Source organism: Amphibalanus amphitrite, unplaced genomic scaffold, assembly GCF_019059575.1.
Source record: "Amphibalanus amphitrite isolate SeventyFive unplaced genomic scaffold, NRLGWU_Aamphi_draft 000010F_arrow, whole genome shotgun sequence".
NCBI lineage: Eukaryota > Metazoa > Arthropoda > Thecostraca > Balanomorpha > Balanidae > Amphibalanus > Amphibalanus amphitrite.
In genome coordinates this window covers 1,365,996-1,377,538 of record NW_024881506.1, presented here as the reverse complement: position 1 = coordinate 1,377,538, position 11,543 = coordinate 1,365,996, and the positions used below count along the sequence as shown (strand labels likewise).

Here is an 11,543-nt window from a genome sequence, read left to right as displayed (position 1 = left end):
ATATTTTTATCTGATACATCTTTCAAGTCTTTTTCGAATTTCACGCCAAGAATCGTTAAAGTATCAACAAAGGTAACATTTACGCCTGTGCTTGCGTTTATTTGATTCTCGTTGAAACCTCCTATCCCCATGCACAGTGTTTTTTCCATGTTTATGTTTAAGCCAGACTGAGTTCCAAATTCTTTGAATTCTACTAGAGCCCCTTTAACTGAGTCGATTGAGCCGTCTAGAAATAAAATAGTGTCATCAGCATATTGACTGATTCTGATTTCTTTATGGTTGATCTTTATTCCAGTCAAGTTAGTGGAGTTATAGATTTGTTCGGCAAGAGTCGACACTGCTAAATTGAAAAGATAGCCTGAGGCGGGATCTCCCTGTCTTATCCCTCTCTGCATGTGTATTTTGTTGCCTAAATGTCCGTTTATAAGAATACGTGCGTTATTCTTAGTATTGAAATATAGATGATCTATGATCCCTCGTAAATATGGCCCAAAGTTCAATTCCTTTATAACTTTGCTCAAATATTCCCAAGCGACCGATTCAAACGCTGCTTCGAAATCGGCAGCAAGTATCACTCCTGGTTTTTTGTTTTTATTTGCCCAATGTATTATGTCGTAAGTTAGTCTTGTATTTTCTCCGATGTATCTCCCCGAGGTATAAGCGGTCTGTGTCGGTCTTATGAGTTTACTCATGACTTTTTTTAACCTATTCGAAATTGCTGTAGAAACTATTTTATAATCTACGTTTAAAAGAGTTATGGGTCTCCATCCTTTATATATGTGAGGCGATTTTCCTTTCTTTGGTATAAGGGTGATTATGCCTTCTCGGTGTGTAAAGAGATCTTCACCTTCATCAATTGATTTTTTAACAGCTCTGAATAAAAATGGTCCTATTTCCAACCAGAAGCATCGGAAGAATTCGACTGGGAAGCCATTAGAACCTGGAGTTTTTCCTTTTTTCATGGTGTTGAGTGCATTTGTCAATTCATTCATACAAATGGGCTCGTCAAGTTCAATACTTTCTTTTATGCTTAATTTATTTGATATATTTCTTGTTATGTAAAATGCCTCTGGCTTGATATTTTCATCTTTGTTGTATTTATTTTTGTATAAGTTTGAGAAGCCTTCAATGATATTTTTATTGTTTGAAATGATCGTTTCTCCATCTTTAATATATTGTATACTTTTATTAGATGCATTTCTTTTTTCTAGTGAGAGAAAATACTTTGAGCTTCTTTCGCCTTTTTCATACCATGCCACCTGGGAGCGGATAATTAATCCGTCTATAATGGGAGCTCTTAATTCTTCAAGTTCCTTTTTTAGCTTTTCTAATTTTTCGGCGTCTCTTTCTTCCCTGGACCTTACAAGCTGTTCTTCAGTGTCTTTGATTTTAGCAAGCAAATCAATCTCTTTTGCGCGTGTTTTTTTCGCTTTCTAGCTACTAATGACTTAATAATATCCTGCGACTTTCAAAGGCCTCCGACATCTACTGTAGCTCTGGCACGGTGACAAAGTTGCAAAAAAGTGACTTGAGGTTGGGTCATTCAAAGTGACCTGGTGACCTGACCTTAAAAGGTAGGAGCCAGGAGGTTCAAACTTGCACACCATGTGTAAAATTGATGAGGTTATAGTCATACCAAATTTCGCGGCGCTAGGCGCCGCGGTTTTCCCGCTATTCGCGAAAAACCTCAGGGGGGGGGGGGGCGGATATCCGCCCCCCGTCGGTGCGAGGGTTAACAGAGTGTGTGAATAGAAAAGAATACGTTGGTTTGTTAGCACCTCGAGAATTGCATTTAAATCTTCACATCATGCAATTAGTCTCGCTTTTCGATCTCGTTTTCATTTTCAAAAGACGATTTGCATAAAAATCTGTTTAAAAAAGGTTTGTTTTCATCCACCCATGACCCACCCCTAAGGTTTTCGGGAATATCTTCAAAACGACTGTAGTTATTCATTTTTTTAGACATATTAACATTTTTTGTAGGTATTACAAGGTTACAAATGAGCAGGGGATAGATCATAGGCGGTTCCAGGAAAAAGAAAGGGAGGTCGATTTCACCTCCCAACTTCGATGCCCTGACGGCTTCCTCTCGTCACGGGCAGCATTTTCGAATTTTCCGGGCTCGATCAGGGACCGAGGGGCAGGGGTCCAAATCCCATGGAACCCCTGTATGTTGGCAGCTGGCAAACCACGAATATGGGCGAGGGTTAAAACACCTCTACTAGGAACAAAACATTTCCACACATACCTTTCCCTGGTCATGAGCTGACTTCAGGTGTTTCCTCAGCGCAGTGAGACCGGGCAGTTGAAGTCCACAGGTCTGACGCGCTGAAAAACGCAAACCAATTTTAACCCTCGCACTGCCGGGGGGGCACATATGTGCCCCCCCCCCCCCTGAGGTTTTTCCGCGATAGCTGAAAAACGGCGGCGCGCAGCGCCGCCAAATTTTGCATACCTGTTTCCCCAACATTTCCGCACATTGTGTGAAAATTTTGACCCCAGGTCACCTGAGGTCAGGTCACCAGAGCAGTTTAAGTGAAGTGACCTAAAAGTGTGATTTCTCAACTTTGTGAGTGCGCCATGGCCACACCAGTGAATGGAACAGTTTGAAACTCACAGGATGGAAGAAGGGTATGAACATCATCAAAACGTATATCTCGGAATTTTCATATCGGTGACCTAAGGTCAGGTCATTTTTCTGACCTCCCCATTATAAGTCTATGGGAGAAATTTCAACTCCTTCTGAATGCCACCCAATTCCCTCAATATGCACAGAAACGTGATATTATTGGTCCCTGTTGATGGTTCAACTGGAATATATCACCTGAAAGATCTAAAAGGTCATCCGAGGTCACCGGAGGTCACCAACGGTTTTTGTGCAATAACTTGAGATTGAATTGAGATAGAGACTCCGTTCGACGTTCATTGCATTTGTCTCGTCGATGCGCATCAAATGATATGCAACATGACCTATTTCGGTGAGGTCATGACCTTGAGCTGAGCCCCCCCCCCCCCACAATGCGATGGTGGCTCAGACCCCCGGCAGTGCGCGGGTTAATGTATTGGAATTCAGAATCGGATCTAGGCAACCCTTCGTGGGACAAAATTTTGATGAGCCGTAATTCAGGCTTTTGCTCAATTTGATGGGATTGCGAGGGGTAACGCAACCCATAATGTTTGACTACTGGCAGCCTTTGGACCTGCTTGAGTACGTTTTTGACCATATAAAAGCGATACGATCTAAGTGTCCTGGAGCTGAAAGGCCATTTCGTATGCAAACCTCCTTTTTAATAAAACCTTTGAGATTAACCCTAGATATGCATAGTTGGTGTGTTGCGTTTTGCAAAGTTGTTGCGAATACTTCTATTTTTTTTTTTTTTCGTTTGTGACGATGATTTCATTTTCCTTCAGGCACACGGGACTCGTTGAAAGTTTCCACGGCCTCACGCTGGTCTACACGCCGAAGCAGCTGTTCTTCTGGTGAGTAAGAGGTACATGTGCAATGTGCATTTCTAGTAAATTGTCCAGGTTTTATTTAACAAGTGCTTACAGACCCATGGCATGCACAGTGCATCCAGAACGAGTGAGTTCGCTGACCACAGATCTTACCGTCACCGACGAATGGTGTTATAATAGTCTTGCTATGTTGCTATAGTGACAGTGCTGTTCAACTTTTCGGGCTGGTCGCCGTCGTTCTGATGCGCCGCGAAAGTTGTTACTGTATTGTGTATGTTTCTGGGGTCTAGGTGATGTAGCGCAGGCCGATGGTAGGAAGACAACGTATATTGGGTAGCCGGTTGGAAACTGATTCAACTTCAAACAGTTATGTTTGCCTGCTTTCGTGTGCTATGCAATATGCATGGTATTAAGAATGCACATGGCTGTTTTTTAGGATCTTGCGCAGTATGATGCAAGGAATGCACCTTTTTGCAGGCCGCCGATGTTCACAACGCGGAAGAGGATGGCTGTAATCGACTTCAACTCAAACCACGGCCAGCGCCAGGACCTGACTGACCGCGAGGGACGGACGAGGTGAGTTCTTAGATATTGCGTGTAGCTGCTCTGTGTGGTGTAGGTATGTCTTGCAATAACTATGGCCTGCCCATGGGATGGGATGGGGATGACGGGCTTCGGTTACATCTTCCTATAAATAAAGCAAACCCATCTTATTGATGTTCGCGGTTTGCGGCTCACTTGCATGTCGCAGGGCAGAGTTGGTTGTATCAAATGAGACGTCTCGACCGGCTTCTTGTTGTTTGCTAGGTGTGCACGATGTCGGTGCACGGGTTTTGTGTATATCGCCGAAAAAAATACATTCTGGGCTCTACTGAATTCGGGTGGTCTGAATCGGCTGACTAGGCCCGCTCTTACTGCGAGACGGGCGACCCGATCAATTTGAAACCCTTACTCCCGTCTCGCGGCATCGATTTCGACGGCGATTATATCGCACTCTCCCCTCCTATCGTCGACTATAGCTTCAGAACCAGGCGCGGATACAAGGGGGGGGGGCCATGGGGGCCATGGCCCCCCCCCCTTGGCCGATTTTTTTTTCAAAAATAAAATAAAAAGTTAAAAAGTTAAAAAGCTGAAAAGGGGGCCTCCTGAAAATAAAGTGGCCGAAATCCGATGAGTTTTTTTTTAACCTACCCACTTAGTTATTTCTTAGAAGACTAGCTGAGAAGACTTCTTTGTTAGAAGATTGGTAAAGCTTTTCATAACTTGGAGGTCTCTTATACTCACAGAGATGACCACTTTTACAGGGCCTCCTAACCTGCACAGAGGGCCTCCAAGCCTGCACAGATGTTGAGATGTTGCCTGAACAGCTAGATAAACTCAATAGACGCAGTTTTTTTTGGGGGGGGGGCCCAACAAGTGGGAAGATGGGGCCTCCAACAGGTGGGATTATGGGGGGGGCCTCCTGGTTTCTAATGGCCCCTCCCTTGGAGATTTTCTGGATCCGCCCCTGTTCAGAACACAATGAAAAACGCGGGAATGAGATGCGTAATTAAAGCTGGCCGTCCACCTAACACTGCCGCGCCGAGTGTAACATTGGAGCCTATCGGAACGCTTTAGCAAGCGTATATTCTATCACGTGCAATTATTTGGTGACTTCGTAATTAAAGCAAATAACTTCAAATTGATATTTTATTCACAAGAACATAGGTTTTGTGCACTCATGTCGAGCACGTCATTAAACATCCATATTACATTGTTTCTATGCGGAAAAGGGCGGCTCATTTTCACTGGCGCCGTCCGGCAACGTTCACAGGTTGCCGCTCATCTCACACGACGCGACTTGTCCACTGCTTTCTCACTCGTGTAACTTAGTGTGTATCAAAACAATGGCTATTCTAGACTGCTGTTGTGACAGTGAGCGAACGTGACAAACAACAAAACAAAACTTACAAATCAAGCATCTCGCATTCACAGGCTGGAGATGGTGTACAGCCGCGCCAGAGGGCAAATGAAGCCCAGGCGTGTGGTAGCGGCCAAGTCGCACCCATACGTCGCCAGACTGCTCAGCGACATGCTGGAGCGGCGGCGCGCCGGGCCGGTGCTGGGACAGCGGCCGCTGGCCGAGGACGACCCACGCCGGCTCGCGATTTTCCTAAGTGTGGAACTATTCATACCAAGATACCTATAAGAAACAGGTAGGTCCGATGTTTTGAGTAAAGCCCAGTAAAGCCCTGGTGACGTCACTGACATTTCTTATATGGAGAATTTCGCCCATAAGGAAAATATTTTACATACGGAAATTTGTATTTCATTAGGAAAAAATACATTCTTTCAATTTCATCATGAAACTTATATAATTTAATTAAAAAACTTGAAATCCTTTGAGTGCTTGTCCCAACCCCTGCTATACCTTTGGTCACGTGACTTCTATGATAAACTTTGCGTTTTGCAATGTTATGACTTAAACAGAAGCAATAAATGTTACAAGCGTATTATTTATGATGTTTTAGGCAACAATCGTGTAATAACATCCTTGAATTATATACATTCTGCTTAAAAGAGGTCACGTGATGTTACCAGATTGTGCTCGGACAGCATCTTCTTGAACTTCGATTTTGAGTACTTTTTACCTTCATTGAGTCCTAATAACGGACGTTTTTAGTTATAAAATGAAGCAATGAATCTATTGAGGGCAAAATTTAATCATTTTTGCACTTTCAAGCCGGGCTATCCTGGCATGAACTTCGGCCGGTTTGTGTGTGAAGCCTATGGTGAAGGGAAAACTTCACGCCCGGCTGACGTCACAGACCTCGGCTACCAAATCGTGTCCGGTGGGGGTCGATTCATACCGTCGCCCGTTCGAGTGACGTCATCAGTTGGCGCTGGCGGCTAGGTGCATGGATTGGCGGGTCCTTAAGTTGGCGAAGAGGTGGAGCCAGTTATCCTGCGTAAATATTTAGCCAGTCTTAATCTTAGCGAGTTCCCTAGTTAGGGAAAAGCAACTTGTTCTACGTGAATATATAACCGGTGTTATTTCAGTTGTCGTTCGTGCATTCGCCCACCTTGGAAGCATATCTCCTACGAGGTGCTTGAGTTTTGACGGTGGGGTTTGTGCACTGCGTTTCGCTTCAGCATTGAGTAAATGTCTTCAGTATTACGGCTGGTGATACTGCCTGTCGGCGTTGAATGATGTTTGACACCAATAGGACACAGATTAGCAGGTAGTGCGGATTTATTATTAGCAGATTTATTAGCGAGATTATTAGCGGATTTATTATTTATCTTATTAGCAGGTAGTGCGCACGGATCTATAGTGCGGATAGTGAGTGACGCCATCTGGACCGATGCTGGAGATGGTAGCGCCACCTGCCGCCACTCAACTGCTCGCTACTTGTAACAGTGCCTGGCTGGTGCTGTGTGCTGATTGTTTGAAGCGTAGTACCTTATGACGCACAATATAAGGTCACTTTGCAAAATTTGAGGAGCATGGACGAATTAATTTGTGAGACATTGACGCCTTAGTAATACGTAATTGTTCCCAACACAAGCTATGCATTAGATTTCAATGTATTGCTCAACTTCCCATAATAACACCAGGGGCGCTAGTGCCGCGCGCCGCTAGCCTATAATCGAGCAGCGATTGGTCAGCCGACTGTGAGCCATGACGTCACAGCCTGTAACGTCATCTTGGCGAAGCTTACGCCAATCAGAGACCTTAGGTATGGGCAGTTCCACACTTAGGAAACTTGCCGCCGGCTCAGCCGCTTCGTCCACCGGGGGGCGGCGCAGCCTACACCCGAGGAGGCGGAGGACATGCGCCTCGAGTGGCAGCGGCACCAGCAGCGGCGCACCATCTAACTGCCTTAAAGGGACCCTCCCACCTTAACATTAGATTTGAGTTGAGATAGCCAAAATGGGGTCCCTGGCTCACAATTACCGGTTTCGGCACTCACAACATCGAGAAATGCCTTAAATCGGAAATATTGAATTTCAAAATTGCAGCATTTTGATTCAGAGGGGCTAATGCTTAGGAATACCCCTCTGAATGTGTGACGTCAGCGCAGATATCTAACGATTTTTAAATGCTTGACTAAAACGTTTTGTAGCACGCGGTGGTATATGCTATTTGCGCGCAACATCTGCCGCAAACGCCGCACTTCTAAAATAAAGTCGCTAGAAACAGCGGAGATCCCAAAAAAGTAAACAGAAGTAAAAGTCTAATATCTTGAAAACCGGTGAATATTTTTCGGTGAAATTTGGTAGATATTCGTTTTCACTCTTTCTGAACCGAGCGACATCACTTTCATGCCAATTCATAAACTTTTTTGAAGGTGGGAGGGTCCCTTTAACTGCCGAGTCTCATTACTTTCGGAGATTTATACTGAGAGGATAAGTTGGCCGTTTTCTGTCACAATGTTTGTCTGTCGAGGTCGAGAAACGTTTTGATTTTGGAAGTGTGCAAGTGCGTGTGGTGACGTTTTATGTTCGATGAATGCGCCACGGCGCTGTGATATGACGGGTCAGGTGTTTTGCTTAAGCAATGCTTGAATACATCATTATTCTCTGCAGAAAATCAAATTACATGTATTATTTACGGTCCCCGTAAGTCCATGGATAACACATCACTAACACATACGATGATAATAGCATCTTTGCAGTAAGTACAAAACACAAACATACGAACAAGGGGCGGTTAAAGCGGTGCTGCTGCGCACCGGGTGTTGGCCGCCGTGGGTGTCCTTAGAGTCCCTGGAGGACGTCGCGGAAGCCGACGTACTGGCCCGTGGGACTTGGGAAGGCGTCCCGGATGCGTATTCGCCAATTGTATTACACGAATCGGCCCATCAACTAGCGACATCTCTAGTGCGACGTCATAGCCATCCGCCGCGACAATGCATGCATTGAGGCTAGATTTGAGTTGAGACTATTTTTGCATTGTATATGGCTATCAGACATGCATGTGTCGCCGTAGCCGAGTGGTTAGAGTCTCGGTGTGATGGACGACAGGTCGGTGGATCGATTCTTGCTTCAGCGGTTCTTTTTTCTAAAAAAGAAGTCGGTCGTAGACGCGCATTTTTGGCCCCTACGTTCGCACGCCAATATCGTACGCCCAATAAATCTCTGACAAGTCATCTGATTAAGGAATAAGTTGCAAAAGAACTGCAGTTGCAGTCTATACCTGAACTACCAATTTTGTTACGGCACTGTCGATATTCGTCAAAGTCGGAAGAGCTATTAGGTATGAAACACACTCGAATGACAACGGATTCCTGTATTATTTCATCGATCAGATAAGACATGTATAGAGATAAATTGATGACAGCCCGCCGTGAGCATGCAACTTAACAACCAGTCCCAAGTTATCTTCATAAACGTCTAATATAAATCTTTTGACTTTAACTAGATTCCAAGTAAGAGGACTTAGGTATCCCCCTGGCGGCTGAAATGTAAAAGTTATAGTTAGGGCATAGCTCCTATAGATGACGCTCTGACGGCTGGAAACTGATTATCTCGTCCCGTGATTACGCTAACAGCTATGCCGAACTTTTTTTGTGCATGGTGATTCTTACACGAAAAGCTATCTAATAGCCTGCTTACCAGCGTGCGATTTTTACTTTTCATCTTAGGTTTCGCTACTTTTAGGTACTTTACCTTGCCAAGTGTCCACCTACTTTCAAAAGGTCAGCGCCGCCCCTGTCAATGCTGCGTGCTATCACCCATTGGCAGTGAGAAATATTGATCAATGAATGGCCATCGCCCAGCACCATTTGTCTTTCCATTGGCTACGTTCGCATAGTATGCACTATGCATTAGTGATGTCAATCACAGAAAATCAGAACACCGCTACCAAACCAAATACAAAGACCATTGGAAAATACCGAAACCGAACCAATCGGTTGGACTGCAAATATCTATCTTATGCAACATATTCATTAGAAGAATGCCTACGTCTGATTTCTTAGGTGCACGCCGTTACAAATGTATAAAAAACGCACAATGACAGATGACACGAAAATCGAAGTCGCCGAGTGGATTCGAACCACCTACCTCCGAATCGTCAGTCCGATACTCTAACCACTTCGCCACGGCGATAACGTAACCCATGTAGCTTAAATGTCAATAACTTAAAACCTAGCTTCAATAGACGCCACCAGGGCGAGGACCGAAAGTATGACGCCACGCTGACGTCACTCAGGAGGCAAGCTATTGGTTGGCCGATTCGTGTAATACAATTGGCGAATACGCGTCCCGGATGGCCCACAGCACGCAGGACGGTATGCGTTGCCGGTTGCCACGGCCGAGTGAACCCCACCTGAAATGGAAGCATATTATAATGATTGACTCTTTAATGTTTGTTTTAACGAATTGCACTTTTAACACGTTTTCAATAATTCTACTTAAACAGAAGAGAACAAAAATAACTTTTCCAAGCGAAAAAAAACTTCAGACGGAGTGCATATACCTTCTTACTATATAATCTCGCACAACGATGTCAGGAAGACAAAATTGCCGCAAAATCAGCTCTTTGAAGGGGGTGTCAAACCACTTGACAAGGCCTCTGCCGACCAGTCACGAACCCATGTCATTTAAGGAGTGTGTAAAAATATGTGGCTCGAGTCTCATTACTTAGCTTGCGAATTACGCTTTGGCCAGCTATGTTGCCATTACTTACCACCACAGGATAAAGTTGCGGTACGCGTGCCAGCGCATGGCCCGGTTGAGCGCCTCCGTTTGGTCCAGGTTCAGGTTGGTGGCGGCGCGCTCGCCGTGGTAGAGCATGCCGACGGCTACCACAGTGGCCGTCTGCGTCAGCAGTTTGCATTCCTGCGGGAGAAGGTCTCTCTTAGACAAGCACTGTTCGTTAGATTTATTTTCATTGATAAGCTACCTTAGTGTCCAATGTCTATAAATGGAGATATTTAGTCATATGTACATGACGTAAATCTTTATTATTTGCGCTCTCCGTTGAAGGCTGATATTACTACTCTTTGCCTAAATGTAGTCAGACTTGATTACCAAACTGAATATACACACAGGATGTCTCTCTTAGACAGGCACTGTTCGTTAGACTTATGTTCATTGATACACCTTAGTCGCTAGAGTAGCTGACATGCATATTTGCACCACACGAAAACTACTGTCGCCACCATGGCCCGAGAGATTGCAGCAGATACGATCTGCCGCCTCCGGCATCCCTCTACATCTGTTGAAAACAGACGGAAGAAAGTACCATATTAGCATGTTTTTGCCTATCCCCTAGAAGTTAATGTGTTATTCAAACTGAACTAATACTTAAGAATCACATTTTGGGTTAATATTAGCAACTAGTAAGCTAGAACGGGGAAAGGTGTCCAGACTATGACAGTTATGAAGAGGACATGCGATTCTCTATAAGTGGAGATATGATTATCAATAACTTCAAAGATGAATGATGCTGGAGAGTGTGTCTTCTATTTCGTCTTTAACTACAAAGATAAAAAACTCATCCTGGTTTCAAATACCTTTGTCGATGACATTCAATAAAGCACTTTGATAGGTGTACACAAATAGTGCGTGTGTGCATACTCACCCCCCACAGACACACCAGTCCGGTGATTCGGGTGGATCGGGGACGGATGGACCGGGAGGGCCTGTGGGCGGAGGAGCCGACGGGTGGAGGCGGCACCCCAGGAAGCGCCACTGGAGGGGAGGGTGCGTGCGCGCCATCTCCAGTATGGTGGCACGCATCTCCTCGACAGACATGCCATCCACCGTTGCCTGACAGAAATGGATTAGGTAGGCAATGAATGGTAATTGGTAGTTTCGTCGCATGACGGCCGAAATTCCAAAAAGTCGTATAGCTGTACAGTCATGTTAAATACAGCTACACAACTTCCAAGGAATCTGAAAGCCTTCATTTGAAATGGACACTGTCATGTGCAAGGCACATGGATAATGGCTCAGGAGCAAAAGGGCATAAGTTCCAGTGGAATAGGTACTGTAAATAATGATACTTATCTTAAATGCATATCCAGTAGACTGCAACACACAAAAAACAACCCACAATACAAATTGCAGTTGGCAAGTTGCCTGTAACAGTCAAGAAT

General features: G+C 44.8%; 1 protein-coding gene across 1 annotated transcript; it reads left to right on the top strand.

Moving 5' to 3' along the window:
- The first annotated feature begins 3,173 nt into the window (after nt 1-3,173).
- Nucleotides 3,174-7,314, top strand: LOC122380905. Its single transcript, XM_043364514.1, has 5 exons — nt 3,174-3,208; nt 3,412-3,480; nt 3,934-4,032; nt 5,431-5,595; nt 7,218-7,314. Exons 1-5 carry the CDS (start codon nt 3,174-3,176, stop codon nt 7,312-7,314), a joined length of 465 nt encoding a protein of 154 aa, XP_043220449.1.
- The last annotated feature ends 4,229 nt before the right edge of the window (nt 7,315-11,543 follow it).

Coding starts and splice junctions, on each gene's coding strand:
- LOC122380905 (XM_043364514.1), top strand. CDS start 3,174: ATGTTTGACTACTGGCAGCCTTTGGACCTGCTTGA. Junction 4,033..5,430: donor GACCGCGAGGGACGGACGAG/GTGAGTTCTTAG, acceptor TCGCATTCACAG/GCTGGAGATGGTGTACAGCC. Junction 5,596..7,217: donor GCCGAGGACGACCCACGCCG/GCTCGCGATTTT, acceptor CCGCCGGCTCAG/CCGCTTCGTCCACCGGGGGG.